Source organism: Rhyacophila brunnea, unplaced genomic scaffold (genome assembly GCF_057557595.1).
Source record: "Rhyacophila brunnea isolate RB1 unplaced genomic scaffold, BYU_Rbru_1.0 scaffold_2, whole genome shotgun sequence".
NCBI lineage: Eukaryota > Metazoa > Arthropoda > Insecta > Trichoptera > Rhyacophilidae > Rhyacophila > Rhyacophila brunnea.
Genome location: NW_028232859.1, coordinates 46,762,412 through 46,781,877, shown reverse-complemented (window position 1 = coordinate 46,781,877; position 19,466 = coordinate 46,762,412). Strand labels below are relative to the sequence as shown.

The 19,466-nt window shown below is 34.1% G+C and overlaps 2 protein-coding genes across 2 annotated transcripts in view; one reads left to right on the top strand and one right to left on the bottom strand.

The window, feature by feature from the left end:
• Nucleotides 1–3,147: 3,147 nt before the first annotated feature.
• Nup43 (nucleoporin 43) lies at nt 3,148–9,016 on the bottom strand. Its single transcript, XM_085946407.1, has 3 exons — nt 8,586–9,016; nt 6,147–6,321; nt 3,148–4,556 (listed from the first exon to the last, which is right to left on the bottom strand). The coding sequence occupies exons 1-3, from the start codon at nt 8,936–8,938 to the stop codon at nt 4,011–4,013; spliced, it is 1,074 nt and encodes a 357-aa protein (XP_085802533.1). The 5' UTR covers nt 8,939–9,016; the 3' UTR covers nt 3,148–4,010.
• Nucleotides 9,017–17,722: 8,706 nt separating this feature from the next.
• LOC147072418 (neuronal acetylcholine receptor subunit alpha-7-like) overlaps nt 17,723–19,466 on the top strand; it is a 48,803-nt gene continuing 47,059 nt past the window's right edge. The window contains exon 1 of the mRNA XM_085947314.1: nt 17,723–17,833. Within this exon, the coding sequence (XP_085803440.1) occupies nt 17,738–17,833 (96 nt within the window). The 5' untranslated portion in view covers nt 17,723–17,737. The remainder of the gene's footprint in view (nt 17,834–19,466) is intronic.

Genomic DNA, 19,466 nt, shown 5'->3' with positions numbered 1-19,466 from the left:
TTATTCTGGTTAATATCTTTTTCACATAAGTACTTCCTTAAAAAAACCAGTTCATCGTAGAGAAGATATTCTGGTTAATAACCATGTATTTTTTGGAATAATCATTGGCTTTGCAATAAACATCATACACACAACAGTAAGAATTGACATTCGATAATATTAATTACTGTTTTAGGTAACCCCATTGACTCAAATGGAAAAAACGTTGACCTTTTTATCTAAATGCGTTTACTTTATCAATACATTCATTAAGTTCCATGAAAGTGATAATATTAAACATATATAAACAATATTGACAACATTAGTTGCCTACGTAAAAAAAAACATTACCTATACTGCTTATATTTGCTGAGAAACAGTTTGATGGATAAGAAAATAATTATCACACTGAATAAATTAAATAAGCAAATAAATCGATCGCCAATGCCTAAAAATACAGAAATAATATTGCTGGTCCAAAGGTAAAAAAGTACTTAGTGAGTTTTGTATACTTACATTATTACATTTTCAGAGAATTTTTTCTTTAAGTAATGTTGTTTTTCATTGCAACTGTACCTATAGATATATATTGTTTTTCCAATAAAAAATACATAGACTGTTTAGTACTTCCCGATACGGTGGAATCTAAGGTTGATATGACTTCGATGGGGTAAATCTGATGTAAGATTAGGTGTTTAGATAAAATCGATACTGATCATTATTAAACAACGTGGAATAAGTTTTTCAAAGCTGTCGTCGACACTCTTACTCGCTTCCGAGGGTACACACCACTAGAGTTTGCATTTTGCAAAGAAAGCTGACCATCCAATCGGAACGGCTGGACCAAAATTCAATTTGATACAAAATATCTGGGTCTTGCGGCTTAGTTAATACTAAATGCTGCTTATTCGCTTTCATTCCGTGTCTGGAAACTTGTACGTATGCAGTTCGCCGTATCATACTTCACTGTGAAAAGTTGTATCAGAAATATATGGCCGTATATTAAAGACTGTCCAACTTCTTTGGGTCGTATAGTACTGACATAAAATTCGTGTCTAAATAAAACACGGTTCTTGTCGGTTTGCACTTTACAGAAAGCCAGCAGCAAACAAATTTTGAAAATAGCCGATGTACTGGATTATTTGTTAGGTTTTCATTCTTGAATTCATGAATTTTGCCAAAATCAGCTATGAAAATTGAATTAATGTTCATATTGAATCTAATAAAATTGGAGACCGTATAGTATACGGTCATCTCTTTTCGATAAGAAAACTCACGGCGAACTATGCCGTGGTGAAGTGTTTTACGTACAATTTATATGTAACCCTTTCATTCTACTTTACTATACTGAGCCATGGCACCTAACAAAGCCTCAGCACAACCATATACTGAGCATTGAAAACTTTGAGAGCTTACGGCGGATACTGGGTGTGTTTTATAAGTCATAAGACGATAAGAAGGCAGACTATGTAGGCTCCTATCACATTTAATGACGTAGCGGCATCGGACTTCGGCCACGTGCTGTGGATACCTCAAGAATTTAAATCTGATCTGCCCATCCTTCAAACCAGCCAGATTCTAGGAATCAGGAAAGTTGCTAAATACCATCCATAGATAAGATGTCAAAATAAAAGCAATACGCAAAAAATATTTATTCATACGTAAGGCGAAATATAGATATGAATAATTTTGATGGAATGTTTTCTATTTTGAATGTTGCTGTGTGTCAATATTCAATAATTAATTATGAGCTTGGTGGCTGACAAATAGTGTTATCATTAATATTCCAAGGTCTCTATCTATGTAATACCACCTGAAAATTATGTGGTGTCTACTAATTGTGAAATTATAATAATTCAAATTATATTGTACATTTTTTATAATTTTCAATAGAAAACTGATTATATAGGTATTGTTGAACCATAGACTATTTATTATATATGAGTGATTCACAAGCATAGTGAACCAAGTCCAAAAATATCATATTTGAGATTACTGCATGAAAGATGTGCGAAAAGCTTTAATTATCAACTGCAATGGTGATTGTTTGGAGCGGTCAGAACAAATGAATATCCTTCCGAGCGAGAACAGACTAAGTCCTCGCGCGCTGATTTTAGTATGACGAATTTATTCTCGGCCAGTAATTTTTTCATATTACTTAACTGCTGTGTTCCATAAAAATGGCAATAAAAAATAAGTTTTACGACTCATTGGACACCTAGACACATTGAGATTATGTTAAAACACTAAAAACCCATAATAAATCAGTCATAATGTCAAAAATGTTTGAACAAATAGATTCCCTACAAATCACTTAGCACTTGAAGAGATCGCTATTTTGGCTTTATGTATAGCACTGCAAGGTCAGTATTGCCAACCGTACTACAATTATAGTATAATGCTATAATTTTGAATCCACGAAAAATGTTCCTGTACCATAGTTTTTTTTTCAGAAATACTATAATTTTTACCCTTTTGTACTATAATCAACATAGAAAAAGACGACAACTCTGTGCAAGGTGAATGTTTTTCAACACGCTCTTGTGCATTATATTACCGCGAAGTATTTATAGGCCACCTCTCAAGTGGTAATAAATATATCACGCATCAATGTTTCCGAGTATTGTCGTAAATATAGCACAATTTTAAGGTATTTAAACTAAATAAACTTCTGTTAATACAAACCTCGACTCTGCAGAGGCCCATATGATCTTATTAGGATCGGACATGGTCGGAAATAAAATTTCCAACATAATATGGCGTGGATTAAAATATAAAATTAAATTTGACTTATATCACATGTCATTATTTTTCTTTTTGCTCGTAAGAAAAGTAAAGTAATTCGGAAGCAAAGTGAACCAAGTCCATAAAAAAAGTTTATGTTAATGCAAAAGAGTTTTAACTTTAACGGAAAATTCTTTTGTATAAAGTAAGTGCAATAAATGTACTCAACATAACACAGAATTGCAATAGTACCTTTACAGAGTTAGAAATACTCAAATATGTTTGAACCTAGTTTACTCAAAACTAACCAGATTGGACTTGGTTCACTATGCTTGTGAACCACTCAATATGTCTATCTAATTCAAGCTAACTAGTGACTGCATTACACTCTTAAAATCAAGTTGGATAAGTAGGGGAACTCTTGGCAATGATACAAGTTCAGTTCAATTGATTTGTTTGTGACAGACAGCAGTAATTTTAATTTGAATCACACAATCTGAGGGAATTGACCCTACTAACAATTAATTACTGATAAATTTAGCACGTCAACATCATGAATAATAATTATTCGGATTTAATAATGATCTGATAAAATATATTTTTAATAACAATTAATGTCTGCTATTGGCAATGCAAAATCTCAATTTTTTCTATCCCATAACTTTCGATGTAGACTGTGGCAAGTATAACGTGAAGCGTGGCCGTTTCGAGAACTACAATCCTCCCTAGCCCATTCCTCTTCGTTCCCCACGCCCTCCAATCATTTGAAATTTGTTATTTGTGCATGCTGCAAGTTCGTGTAAAGTATTTAAACGTGTTAATAATGCAAAAAGTGTAGTAGCAGGAGGATTATGAGTCCTGTAATAACCTACTGCGAAGGGCCTATAAATAAAGTTGATGCAATGACAGGTAGATATTCTTTGACATTTCAGTGTTACCATATAACTAAAAATATCCCGACAGATTGGAAAAATATTGTCGCCTGGTATTGTATTCGATATTTACAATTTGAAGTGGGGGAAAAAAGTCTTCTAATACTAGCAATCCTTTCATAATATATCGCAGCGCCACGACGGCGGCCATGACGCTTCAAGTTATAATTTTTGCAATCTAGTTCCACTTCTGATTTCAATTTTGAAAAGTTTGGTAAAAAATAAATTTGATTAAAAAAAAATCAAGTGATGTATTAAAAAGTTTTAAAATTAATCCATTTATTTAACTGACGGTATTATAAATCGAAATATCAGCTTAATATAAACATGGATGCACTTAAATTACATAGAAAGATTTTAGAATTATAATAACAACTACGTATAAACATCTTTGATTAAGTAGACAGCTTCATTGTCACATCCACAGAGCACTCTGTTCTTATTACAGTCAATTGAATTAATCGGTTTATGCAGATCAGACATAAGAGAGACCACCTCCAAATTAGCACGGTCTTCATCACTCATCAACCACGGATTTATCGTAGAATCATTCAACGCTGACGAAGCGTTCATGGTAGTCGTGATCTGCTTAGACATGGTAGAAGTGTTCCAGTGCCAGATTTCACCGCTGGCCGAACAAGTGAACAACCGCTGAGGGTGGTCGGGGTGGAATTGAATCTCGGACACCGCAGCGGAGTGGGCGTTCAGCAATGAAGCGGGGTAAGTGTTGACTCTTAAATCCCAAACGGCCAGCGATCCGTTCTCGCTGCCTGCTAATACTAGATGCCTCTGCGTCGGATGGTGAACTATGCTGGTCGCCGCCACTTGATCTACGCTTAGTAAGAATGTCGCCATGGGGCTGTTGCTTTGAGAACGCAAATCCCAAATTTTCATCTGTCCTCGTAAATTCCCTGTTAACACCTAGAAAGAGAAAAATTACCAAATGGTATTTTATGACGACTAACTGTCACCTAATCAACTGTTTTGTAAGGAGAGCCTATTAAACCATTTAATTATTATTATAATTGGAATAATAATACTTTCAGACACCCACACTTTGGTCGAAATCATTTTTTTACCTGTCTCATATTAAATACAGGCCATCCAGGAGCGAATTTGATGAAATGATATTCCCTGCCCCCCAGACTTAAATTAAACTTAAAAAGAAGAATACACTTCTATCAAGGAGAAGATTCAAGAAATAATAGTTAAATTGAAAAACTAAAGGGTTTCATTTAAAATTATCACCACTTCAGTTTAAAAAAACATGTTCCTTTTTCTTAAAATAGCGTAGATTTAAGGGCTTATTGTTGTTGGAACAACTTGGATTTTGTTTTCAAGTTTATAAGGGCAGAAAATCTGTGTACACAAAAGTATGTTCGTACAAAAAACAGCAGCATTTTTCGGCCCATTAGAGTCCAAAAAACCTATTTAATCATTCTCCACTTTACAGAAAAGACCACACACAGGTAAATTTACATTCCAGAAATTAAAAAAAAAAAAAAAGATGGCCATGCGCCTTAAGCGTCGTGGGTCCTAAGTTCAAATCCTGGGTCTGACAAGTACACCTATTATTTTTCAATTTGTGTATGAGTCAGAGTATGGACCTAATAGGTTGAGCAAGTGGTTGCAGTGGCGCACCCAGGGGGGGGGGACCATGGTGTAGGTACACCGAGTGCAATAGACAAAAGTCCGATAAACGAGAAATTAGGCTGTGTAGAAGAAAAAGAGCCTATGGGACTAATTTACATTTTCCTCCATGGGCCCCCCCCCAATATTAAATCCTGGGTGCGCCACTGAGTGGTTGACATCCATTTCTCATAAAAACAAAATCTGTTAATACAAACCTCCACTCTGTGGAGGCCCATATGATCCTATTAGAATCAGACATGGTCGGACATTAACAAGAAGACATCCTTTTTGGCTCATTCAAAAACTTAAGTAGTGCACGTGGTGTGGTGTAGGTCATGAAATCAAATGATTAATATTTCAAACCAATCATAGGCGGTTGTGTTAATCCTAAGCAAATCAAAACGTTGTCCGCCTCTGGAAGAATGTGTTAGATCCTCATCGAGAACCTAACTGATTGAGCGAATGTGTCATACCATTTCTCGTAAAACAGTGTGTTAATATAACCTACACTCTGCGGAGCCCCATAATATGCTACACTTAGGAGCGAATGCGATAATTTTTTTTTTTGTGACTATCACTGTTTACCGATCAATAAAACAAAATTAAGTTCTTTAACTGACTTTGGAATATGGAATGCACGTGGTAAGTACTTGCTTTAGTATCAAATATCTAAGGGCCAAATGCATAGTCATACTTTAGTGCCGAAATGGTCTTAAGCAACGCTTAGAGTGCTTGAGTTAGTGGAAGTGAGAAAAACAAGTGACACTTTATTATTGTCGTAGTTATGGCCAACTTAACATCAACATTTCTGCTTTCAACCATAACTACTCATCAACATGATAATAGAAGACATGTTATAAAAAAAACCACAGAACAAACCTCATTATGTTTGAGAAAACAGATGCAGTGTAGTGAGCAGCTGTCGGCATTATCGATAGTCCTAACTACTTGAGACTGGTGCGAAGTGAGAAAGTTCATTCGGCCATCCTCACCAACACTGACTACATCACCATCCATTACTGCCAGCCCCGTGCAAGCGCTGGGTGTGCCATCTCTAAAAAAAAATCAGGTTTGGAGTTAAAGAAATCGAGATTGGTTTTTTGATCTCTCGAGAAATCAATATTATTACGAAATTACTTCTTCTTACCGATTTCTATTTCATTTATTACAGCAAAAAATATTTTAAACATGACAAATTTAAGAAAGTCCGTTCAAGGCCTTTATTACCGAGAAATCAAATGATCTTGAGAAATTCTTATCAGTTGTTTTTATATTCTGGTTGCAGTCGGCAGCTTAGTCTAGTGCAGTGATCGCCAAATGGTCGCTCGCGAGCTACCGGTAGCTCGCAGCCGCATTTTTGGTAGCTCACGTGGATTTATAAATTTCAATGTGATTTGTCGCTTAACACAGTCAGTGCTCAAAACACGTCTGGCGTGTGGCCATTAGATACATTATACTTTCACTGCTGACTAGTTAATTAGCACATTTAATTATCATGCTAATTGCTACACGCCAGGGGCCTTATGTTGCAACTTGTGATTTGAAGCCGCCTGGCGACATGACGTCATATGACATCATTGTGATGTACTACCGGAGTGAGTCAATAGTCTTCGAGAAATTAACGCTACTCTAATACTGGCGTTATTCATTGTCCCCATACACAAATAAGTGTTTCAGCATAATAATATCTATGGGAGCCGTGTGCATTGGGCGGCTCGCCTCGATGCGTGTATTGAGCATACGTCACAATTACGTCATGTCATCGGTTGACTTCATGTCACAAGTTACAACGTAGGGCTGCAGGCGTGTCTTTAGCACTGACCGAATTGTGGTAATTAGCTGGTCAGTAGTGAATGATTTAAGATTGTTGCCTCAACTGTAGAATCTGTATAGCCTTTTGTCTCAACAGAAAAGTATCCAATTTTAGTTTGAATTGCACTCAAAATGAAGGCTTCATTAATTTGTTCTACCTTCTTGTGTGAATCAACGTTTTCCACTACTTATGGAGGTGGTTAATAGTAAATAAAGAAACAGACTCACAGATGTACATCTTGACAATTGCATTCAGATGGGAGTTGTGAAATTGTGGAAGTAGGTGAATGCCATTCTTTTCACTAATTATTTTTACTTTTACTCAGTTATTTTAAGATTATTATTTTTTTTTTATTACTATTACAATTATTATTTAATTCTTGTATATAAATAATTAATTAATTAAAGTACGCATTTTATGTTTTGTTGGAAGTCCGATGTCCTAATTTATTTTAAGTAATATAAAAATATTATGTATGGTAGTGACATCTCTGTCTAAGTCGTGAGCGAGAAGAGGCATTCATATCCTCGCTCAGTATGTTGGTGTTTGACATCGTCTGTCATTGGGACTGGGAAATGAAGAAAATAACACCAGAATGGTCGAAAACGGCGATTTTTATTTGGAGAATACTTGGGGCTACATTTTATATAATTTCAACAACTTTTGCGGAGATTAGACTTGTAGGTTACCATTGAGAATACATAAAATGGAAAAGCCTCAGAGACATAGCTGTTAGAAAAATGGCACACCAAATCTTAGGCATAGACTATAGATCAGTGACGAAGGGTGGAGGTAGGCTGTTAAGATCTGCCATAAATAGTGCACGCCAAACTTTGTCAGTCATACTTATTTGTTTTCATTGAAATAAGACTACAATTTGCAGGCGGTGTTGGTTAGTTTTTAAAATTCAATTAAGCACTGCAAAAACCATGCCATATTTGATAAAAGTCAAAAAATACTCGTCTATCTACAAAATATCTAAAATTATGTAAGTAATTAAATCATACCTAAGTACATAAATTTTGATATTTTATTGATAGAATTATATTTGTATCTATTATAGTTTGGTTAGACAGGGCTTAATTGATTTTTAAAAACTAACCAATATCATCTGTAAATTGTAGCTTATTTCAATAAAAACAAACACGTATGACTAACGAAGTTTAATGTGCACTATCTATGGTGGATCTTAACAGTCTACCTCCACCCGTCGCTACTGTGACCCAATATTTCTAGCTATGCCCTGCCTACTATACTCTCATAATATAAGTTACCCCTACAGATTCAACCTAATAAAATAAATTGAACATAGTAGCAATCTTAGGTGGCTTAAAATGATTATCAACTTGATCTGTCAGTGACATTCAAATATGAGTCTAATTATAATCAATAACATTAAATTTAGTATGTACTTGTTTTACTTAGTGGTAAAGGGTGAAGGTATAAATCACAACAGTACGAAACGGTATCAAATAAAGTATTTCATGTGTATTTACAATACTCACTTGAAATAGTGCAAGTTATTCCACGTAATTGATTCCCTGAATGGCGTTTTTTTGTCGATGTTATTGAGAGTTAATAACTTCACAAAACCGTTCGACGACGACGCAACTATATTTAACTTGTCCACGAATTTTAATTCAGTTATGTCACCGTCGAAAGGAAAGTTATTGATAACTTGCGGGTAGTCGGCATCTTCCTCTTCAAAGTTTGTTTCAAACGTCCACACTTTCAAGGAGTTTTCGTCGTTATCCCAACTGCCTGTAATGAAGGATTGTGTTTCCCCATATTCCTCAGGAATCCATCGCACCCGGTTAATTTTCTCTGATACAAAAGTTCCTTGAATATTAGCATTCATGTTGAAAATAGTAACGAAACAATTCTAAAACGACTAAACTTCTCGGCCGGCGAGGCGGGCTGTCAAATTTAATTTGTCAATTGTCTATGACATAGTCTATGAAAAATATATTAGGTGCTGCCATTATAATAAAATAATAAATTTTCTTGTTATTGCCAGTTATATAGGTAGGTAGTAAATGATTGCCGACGATATTAGAATTCAAGTGAATTTAATATCTGCTTGGCCATGGGTCTTCGTTCAAATAATTCAGAGTTACATCGAGATTGCCGCTGTATTATGTAACGGCCAATGACATCCCTAGGGGATACGCAGGTCATGCGTCGCTTAGGAGTGGCACATTCTTCTTCTTCTTCTTGGTCGTGCACTCATGGCTGAGGATCGTGACTAGGTACATTTAAATTTCGCTATCTTTTGAGCTACCAAGACTTTCCATCCTTCTCGATCTTCCACTTTTCTCAGGGCAGAATGGATGGTGCCTCCTGTTTCACTTGGTCGCTACATCGCGCAGACGCTCTTCCTCTGCTTCGCCTTCCCTGGAAGCTACCCAAAACTACCAGTCTCTCCAGGTTGTCCGGTCCGCGCCTGACAATATGTCCAAAAAACTGCAGAATTCTTCTCAGTTATATCGTCGAGAGCCGTTCCTTATCTTCAGTCTCTGGATGATTGACTGGTTCATCCTGTGCTCCTTCCAAGAAATGCGAAGCATTCGGTGCCAACACCACATCTCAAAGGCATCAATTGCCTTCCGTTCTCTTGCCTTCAGGGTCCAGGGCACATTCTAAAAGGGGAAAATTAAAGAATAAATAGGTACGAATAGTACAATTAATTTTATGGTTAGTTTCTATGACGAGTTGGAATAAAGAAATACGGTAATTATTTTTTAATTGGCATATAATTTGAGACTAAAAATATTAGAGGGCGACATTATTTGGAATTGTTAAGGGACGCTACTGGTAACGGCCAAATAATGGGTGTTCAATGCATGCGATGATTGCCTTTGGCGTGACTGTGAGACGTGGTACGTCCTGTCTAAAATGAATCCTCCTCCTACTTATCTATAGCATAACAGATAGTGATCGTCGCGTTACTCCATGGTGTCAGACCTGACATTGCCGGGTATCGGATGTGATCACGGTTTAGCACTCCTCGTAGTTAAGACTTTCTACTCCGTATGCTACCCAATATTACGACAATTTCGTGGCGAGTATGGAGTTTTGCGAGTGGTTTACCCAGTGATGCCAACCGTACTATAATTATAGTACAATACTATAATTTTGATTTCGCGAAAAATGTAAAATACTATAATTTTAAAGGATTCAAGACGAAAAATGTTCCTGTACTATATATTTTTTAGAAATACTATAATTTTTACGCCTTTGTACTATAATCAGCATAGAAAAATATGGCAACACTGGGTTTACCTGGCATCAATAAATTGTCGATGGCTAACGCACAAAAAAATTGAGATGCTAGGTACCGCGCTGCCCAGTTTTGTAACGGAAGTCATGAAATGTTTCCCTTTCATTATCTCGGAAAGTAAATTGATGCACATTTTTTGATATTTCTATCTGGAAACCGACCACAAAGAATCGATTAAAGAATTTTTCAGATCGAATGCACCAATCAACAATAACTCGAATGGCAACAAACTGAGCGCACGCGGGCCTTTTCCGCCCTGTCACACTTAATGGTATTTGCATTATTATAATATTATTAAATTACCATTTTTTGGTTGAGTGTTTTTGGTCGCGTCGACTTACAAATTGACGTACAAGCCGTTTTCTGCAGGCATCTTATAGTACAGCCGCAAGGACGTCGTAGCCAATCATTCTACGCTCTACAGCGGGAGTGCAAGAGCGATACATGTGCTGAAAATCCGACATGGTAAAAGGCGGTAAAGGTGGCGGTGGATCGAAAGAAATTGCGAGACCTCGTGTTTGCCTTATGGTCCGATACTGGAACCTGACGGAGTAATGTATAAATATACGACATTATATAAATAAAGGTCAATAGTTTGAGCAGGAAACAAGAAGGAGGGTATGGGTACCAAGCAGGACACGGCGATACGGCAGGCACAATAACAGCGATAGTGCCCAAACTACATACATATTAGGTATATCATATATTTGTATTTTCACACCATATTATGATTATCTATACTATAACCTCCAAAACCCGTCAGAAGCATACTACAAAAAATGTTTAAAATCTTAATCATATAAGTACAGAAAATGATAAATTAAAGAATATGGCATGTCCAATTTTATTTTACTTAGATTAATGATCTGTTAATAAAAATGGGTATAGGTATTGTTTTAATTTAAAAATGGAAATGGAAAAATTAATCAACCGATAATAATTTAGGTATGCTTGAAATAAAAAAGTCGTTTACCACAAAATTAATATTGATTTGTTAAGATATCGGATCATCGCCTTAATTATTGTAGGTGGAATAGAAGATTAGGACCGAGAAGAGTGGATACAGCAAGAACAGGCCTTCATACATCCATGGATCGATTGAGAGCAGTGACGTCCCAAGACAAAATGCCGCCTCTTGGCAGCGCACCCCATTTTTATACAGTAGGTATTTTTTATCATCCTTTTATCTCTCCAATATTTAAGAAATGTGTTGTGTGAATACAATACAGAAATACAGAAAATATAGATATCACTAAAACATACAAAGTTAAATAATCTAAATATAGAAAGCGAGTAAATAGTATAATATAACTTAGACATTTACCCAATTCACCAGAGCTGAGGTCTTATTAGGTTGATATATCTGACACATTTGGTTTGTACTATTCAGCAATACACAGATTTATTATTTTCACAGCATTTTTACTATGCTATTATGTACAACGCATAACCAAAATAATTTTAGCTATTTCTATAATTATATTATACCAAATGATTCTCCTCGATTTGCCGCCCTTTGAGTACCTGCCGCCCCCAAGCGACACTCAATCTGCCTACCCCCACGGGACGTCACTGATCGAGAGTGATATTTAGAGTAATGATGATTTAAATTCATGCCTCGTAATTCAGTCACATATTATTACATTATTAAGGGAGTAATTTTTCTTACAGGCCCTAATAAAAAAATACCTAGTTTCGCCTCTAATTGTATCATTCATTCATCGAACGTTTTACTTATTAACATTGAATTATTTAGGCACTGAAAACTTGGTGAAAACAATACCTATGTCTGTGAAGTAAGTAGGTAAGTGTCTACTGAGAATTTTCTTAATCCTATACCGCGCAACTGTGCTTGACAATCTTCGAGTAAGACCATTGGTTGACAAACTAACAATAAATAAATTAACTTTATCTACGAAATTGAACATCAAACGTCAAACTCATTCGTGTCATTTTTTCATTCTTTCTCACACTACATCAGTTTAGGAGGCCCAGTAGTAGTCGTAGTGAAACAATCACAATATTAACTGATTGGAATAATTCCGTTATCCTCGACGATCTTCTGTCATTCCTTCCCGCACTCATCGGTAGGGAATTCAATCCCGGGATTTCAGGATTACAATTTGACAATCCCGGGATCCCGGGACTGGTCCCGGAATTGGCATTTTTTCCATTGTTAATAGACATTTTTATATTATTTACAAATAACATTGATAAAATCGGTCAAAAATAAATCTAGTATAATTTATACTATTTAAGACATTTATTGTTAATATTGTATATTATTTACGTTCAATCTTGTAAATACATAAGTTTAATGGAGTAAATATTATTGTAATATAAATAATAATGTGAATTTTATATGAGATTGCTGTTTCTGATAGTAAAGACTTAATGAATGGATTAGCGAGATTTAAAATAGTAAAACAAATAATCATGGTGTAATTATGGCCCTTCCGCTTCATAAATCTAATAAGTCAGCCAAATATGAAACTGCCTTAAAACGTATGAGATCATGGTGGAACTATCTTTCTCATTATTATTAATTTATGTGAAAAAATAAAATGAATCGGCAACTTACACATGGGTATAAATCAAACTTCATTCAAACTCATACAGACAGTTTATTTCTCATGTAGTTATTTGTTATTAAAAGTATTTCTTCTGTTATATTTTCGTTTTTATTTTATTTTCCATAAAAATTGATAAAAAAATCAATCCCGAAAGTTTCGGGATTATGTTTATCAATCCCGGGATTCATAGGTATCGAAAATAGCTCGGGATCCCGGGATTAGAATTCCTACTCATCAGCATGTGTGATTAATGAAACTGAAATCCATAAAAAATATTTGAACAATTCAAGCCTAAGTGTTTTTATTTGAATTAATAAAAAACTTAATTTTTGACGAGTACATATTGTAAATGAATACATAAATTATTATAACTACATACTTTGTAATTTGGATAACTGCTGATGCCATATATAAAACAAGTTATTAATATTTTTAGTGTTCAACCAGTGTGTGCTTCCCGTAATCACATATGCGTGTGAAACATGGACCTGGAAGTAAAAGAGAGATCCAGAAACTTAAGGTAGCACAACGCGGTATGGAGAGGTGCATGCTGGGCAAAACGCGAAAGGACAAAAAGACGAATGAGTGGATAAGGAAGCAGACAAGGGTTGTGATGTGATAGAGTTCATTAAAAGCCTCAAATGGAGATGGGCTAGACACATAGTTAGAATAGGAGACAATCGTTGGACGAATATAGTCATCCAGTGGTATCCAAGAGGTACAAAACGTCCGCAAGGTAGACCTAGAGGCCGCTGGACCGATGAAATGATAAAGTTCTGCGGAAGTACGTGACAACGCAACGCACAGGACCGAGAGAAGTGGATTCAACTTGGAGAGGCCTTCATCCAGCAGTGGATAGATTCAGGCTGATGATGATGAATATCTTCAGCTTGATTTAATTACAAAGTGGTTGAATTTAAAACATCTTGAATAGGTAGTGCAGTTATTTATAATGTGTCAGACGGACCAATAACTTCAATTTAAAGGACGATAGCACTCGCATGAATAGTAAAAGATATGAATTTGAATCCCATTCGGTCCAGCCTTTTTGTAATATGACGTGTGTTTCTGTCTATGTATTTCAAAATGATGTATTTTAATAAAAATAACCTAACATTCTTTAATCCTGTTCCTTTAATTCAGTATACCTATTTTATAATAGTAATAAAAAATAATTCAATTATGTTTAGCAATGTAGCTGATTCAAAATAATGTTAATATAATAAATCATTTTTAAAAGTGGATAAACATAAAAAACAAAGCACACACCACACCACACGAATGGTCAAAATATAAAACCAGATATCTAAGAATGATGATTAATAATAATCTAGAAAGTAATCAAAAAAGCTCTACGTAGTGTCGAGGTTGCCGATCTATGGATTAGAAGCGCGAGCTTTCGGAAAGCTATTCAGTTTGCCCTCAAATATTCTCCCGCCTTCATAGAATGCGGTCGCGCTCTTCCAATCCGGGCTCTTGATTTAAATTTACTTTGCGAGGAGATGATATTGACGACCGTAGACATCCAACTAAAATTCCATATCCCCGTTAAGACATATTTAAAAAAAATGTGAAATTGGTTTTGAATATCTTGTAAAATACCTTTTATTATTTGTTTAGTAAAAAAGTGACGAAAATAATTATTCACTTCTATTCACTTAAATATGCACTTCAGATTTTAATAACTGATTAATATTGTAATAAAACACATACATACCTATATTCCAATACATCATCTACTAAAACGTAAATTCGATAATATGACAAGGGACTATTATTTAATTTTGTAATTAACTAATTAATACGCCAACTAGTAAACCTCATCTCAACTTGAATACATTAATCTGCGGAGCACAGCTACGATGAAGAAAGGGATTTGAGAGGGCGAAAGCTTAACTCGATCAAAGCTCATGACAAAAATTTACTTACTATTTACAAATTATTAGTAACTTTTAATGAATTGTGTGATACCTAGAATAATTTAATATGTTTACCTCCAAAAAGTTAGTTCTTTAATTTGCATCGTTAATTATCGAATATCTATTTATTTTAAATATTTAAAAATTATGTATAAATAATAAATACCTACCCGACGTAAAAATAACCAAGCATTTTAAAATGTTGCTGCTTTTAAGAAATCGTGTGGAAAATCAAAGGCGGAGTCAATATGTTTATGTTGTGATTTTTACATGTGTTTTTATTACAGGTAAGCTTTTAAAATTCCATGTAATAATTATTGTAATAGCTTACATCCTTTTTTAGCGAATTTACTTTAACGTTCTTATTTTATGAAAAACTATTTATTTACAGAAATAAAAACAGAAAACAAGACAGTGCTTGATTTATTATTTAATATTGTTATTTTTTTAGATGGACTCAACTTTCCTTGCGTTAAAATACCAAAGTAAGTAGGCTACCTACCTACTGATATTGCGATGTAATAACCAGATTTTTTTTTATTGGTACGCCACATTATGTGGTATGATCATTTGAAAATGTATGATAATCTTAATCGACAAATTTCTCTTCAGAAGAATTTAAACCTTATGCTTATCTATATAAACTGTAAATCAAGAAAACAAAATGTGCAATCGTAAATTTTAGGAAATTAATCATCAAATGCTATCTTTATTTCACTAGTTTAGATTGGTCAAACGAAAAAGCTAGGAAAACTATATATCTATTTTGACAATACCAATTTCACAAATATCACGCCACTAACCTACTACCAAAGATTTTTCAACTTATTTCAATTTTATAGAATTTTGTGTAGTCTATAGGTACAATATAATATATTTCGATAAGCTTAGTATTAATACCGATGTTGCTTTGGAAAATTATTTAGTTTGTTGGTAAAACATATTTTAAACAAGAATCGGACACTATATATCCACGAAAAATAGACAAAAGTTAAAAAACGTAATTTTGTAATTTATTTGATCCAGTCATTTATAAAATAAAATAGGTTAAAATGTAAAACATTATGAACGTACCTAACATTTTGTTTGGTCTAATATTTTTGGAAAATGTGAAAAGGTGCCCGATATCTACGGGCGAAAAATAAAAATAGAAAAGTAAATACAGTGGCGTATTCAAAGTCATTTCACAGAGAGCATTTTAATCAGAAAACACCCTTTCCAAGTCAGAACCACTGCGTTAATTTTAGCGTCATTTTCTCCATATTATTAATATTCCGTTTTCATTTCCATTCATGGCGACAAATTAATATTTTTGAGACGTTTTTTTGCTGACTTTGGTTTTGTCTGTCGAAGACGTTTCATGTCAGTTACGGATGAGATTGTAATTTCTAAGTAATATTTTAGACATTTCGGATGTTTTCGCGATGGTTTTTTAGTTGAGTCAAATGAAAGTAGATAGATGCTGGGGTTTGCAACTACGGGATCCCGGTCGAAATATTTAGATTGAGAATGGTGGAATCCCTAGATTTGTAAATAGATTTTTTTAATTAATAGCTATCGTATATGTGAGCCAAAGAGAAGCTTTCTGACAGTTTCTAAATTAAAAAACACATTAAATTATATTATGCAAACAGCGACTTACGTTCTTACAATTTCATTTAATAAATAAATGTTAAATTGAAAATTTATAGTAGGTACGGAGTTTGTTTTTTACGGAGAGCAATACGTGTTTTACATATCTATAAAACTTCTATCTTTTAGGTTGGTACCTACCTATTTAATTATTGTAAAAAATGTCTCTAAATGTTATCAATTTTCAATAAAGTATTACACGTTTTCACAAATCCTAGGACTGAAAATTCCATGATTTTTTTTTAGTTTTGAGGTTTGTCGTATATTAAAAAGATATTTCGGTTGTAACCGATCACAGTAAAACTTGTGTATATGTACTAGAACTAGGCAGTATAGATACATGTGTGCATATGTACAAGTTTTGCATTACGAAAGAGGCGCGTTTTTCGTTATGACCCGGACGCTAAAATATCTCGGTATGCCCCTTCTTATAAGGCACATGAGTATTCTTCAAAACGAGCGAATTCTTTGCGAAATACAAATGGTGGTAAGATTAAATATGTAGGTATAATATGCTTTATTAAATATACTTGGTAACTTTAACTGAATTAAATAAATAGACTGAGGGCATATTGGAAGTAAGTAGATACTTACCAATTAAAAGTTTACGGCTAACAAAATAACAATTTTCTGGAACAACGAAATTTTACTATCGTTCTTACTTTGAAAGGTTAGAGCCAAAAGGGATTTAAATTTAAGAATGAAGGGAAATGGTAATAATATTTCAAATATTTACGAAAATATGAGTAGGTACCTATATATTTTATAATATCTAAGTCATAATTGCGTTAATGATTATTACTTTAATCTTGGAAGGATATCATTATGAAAGTAAATTATAGATTTTCACAGCTTTTAGGCAGTCCAACGCCATTAAACAACGCCATAATAATATTATTACGTGGCTTAAAATATTAAAATTTAATGATGATAACTTATAAAATTTACAACTGATATTTCAGGTTTTAGTTATTTTCAAAGTAGTTTATATCTATACGAGTGATTTGCAACATTTTCGTGTCATGTCACACTGATTAAGTAAATACTTTTTTAAGCTTCCTAATAATTAACATAAATATTTATCTTTTTAAAAAAAGCTGAAAAATGAATGTAAGAATATGTACTTAAAGAATAACTAAAAAATACTTATAAGATTAAAGTTTAATCAGATGAAATTCGTACGTACGTGTTTTTATTTTTCAGTACCTGGAGTCAAAAGCGACGTTCACGAATACAGATTATCTCGATGGCTGATGGCAGCTTATGATCCTGGAGTACGTCCAGTTGCTAATCATGAACGAGCACTTCCAGTCACCTTTGGAGTATCTCTGCATCATATTATCGATGTGGTAAGTGTCAAAAAATCCTCATTTATAATGGCTGTTAATTAAATTATCTCACACAAATCTCGATTTAGAATTAATAAATGTATAGATAAAAAGATATTTAAGCTCAAATTACATTGGCAGATTTTCAAACTGACTGAAGTCTGGTCTGACCAATGACATATTAATGTCATTGGGTCTGACCGTCAGCCACGATCGTGAAAAACCACTTTGGAGTCATGATCGCATTGGAATAATAATTGTCCCTTTTATGGACACGATTCAAGCGAATATTACCGAGAGATTACGAAAATATCTGAATTTATCTTGAACTTCCAAATATAGCTGCAGGACACGTGGCGTGTCCTGTCTTTCATTTGACATAACAACACAAATTTAACATTTACGTGACTACGTGTAACGTGTAAATACACTCATCAACTCGTTACAATGGCATCTCCAATAGTTCCCATTTAAGTGTTGCCACCAAGCTGACCAATACGTATTTTTTGCTTTACACTGTCTAGTTAAGTAGCTGAACGTGTATTATGAACAAATCAAATCACGCGTCAACACTATCAAATAGCTAGCTGAACCGTCCCGCGTAATTTATATACATATTTTAAAGTCGACGATTGCTCACGACGATCGTTGAATCTGGTTGTGTCTTCGAGTCTGCTGGTGTAATAGACCTTAACTATTAAGAATAAAATAACCTTTGTTTCATAATTTTTCATTTGAATTCCATATGAATTTCCATAGTTATCCATTTTTTGTTATCGTAGTAATTAGGGAATGGGGTTACTGGCCAGGTCACAATATATCGTTTTAGGCAGAGTGGCGATTTTATTTGACGCAGATGACGCGATTGATTCACGATAAGATTTAAAAGGGGCCTCGAAACATTTCAAAGCAGTCATATAATTATTAAATCATACCAAAATCTTAAAAAATATGCGTGAATTTTTCTTACAAATCGTGTGTAAAATATTACCCAAAGCATAGAAAATCCCTACAACTAGGTCTGTCTTCTATAAGCTGGTGCCCCCCCCCCCCGCTTCAGCATACATCTCGTTCCCTCCCATTGAAAACTTGCAACAGTTGAACGCGATGGCACAATGCTTTCCGTGTGACGTGTAGATGTGATTAAATAACGACCCAGATAATCATATTATTCATTCTGAAAAAATACTCATTTCCTCATTAATAAAACCATATTATTATAAGTAGCTTGGTACATAATGTATAATATGAGAAAGGAGGTATGCATGTATATTTATTAATTAATGGCTAAACCCCACCACATATAAAGTCGTCGAGCCGTCACTGCATACATACATTAATGCCTTTAATATGAGTTGCAAACAAATTGTAGCATACAAATCTGTCAGTATTATTTAACTGAATACCTAAATAAGATTTAACCCTTGCATAATAATAATTATATTAAACTATAAACATAGAAAATTCGATCACTCTTGAATAACTACTAAGTACTTAGTAGAATTAAGTAAGTAGGGAGGCACATAGTTACTTCAATAGTTTGTGATAAGTATGTTATTCTGCATGAGTATAGTTGTTATAGCGAAACGCGATTTATTGGATCTTCCCAAATATTGTTAATATGATTCCTATTGACAGGTGTCTAAAATAATCT

Bases quoted from the DNA above. Each gene is read 5' to 3' on its own strand.
- Nup43 (XM_085946407.1), bottom strand. From the start codon at position 8,938: ATGAATGCTAATATTCAAGGAACTTTTGTATCAGAGAAAATTAACCGG. The intron at 6,322-8,585 runs GTGAGTATTGTA...ATTTTTTTTTAG, and splicing joins AATAACTTGCACTATTTCAA to AGATGGCACACCCAGCGCTT. The intron at 4,557-6,146 runs GTTTGTTCTGTG...TTCTCTTTCTAG, and splicing joins GTTTTCTCAAACATAATGAG to GTGTTAACAGGGAATTTACG.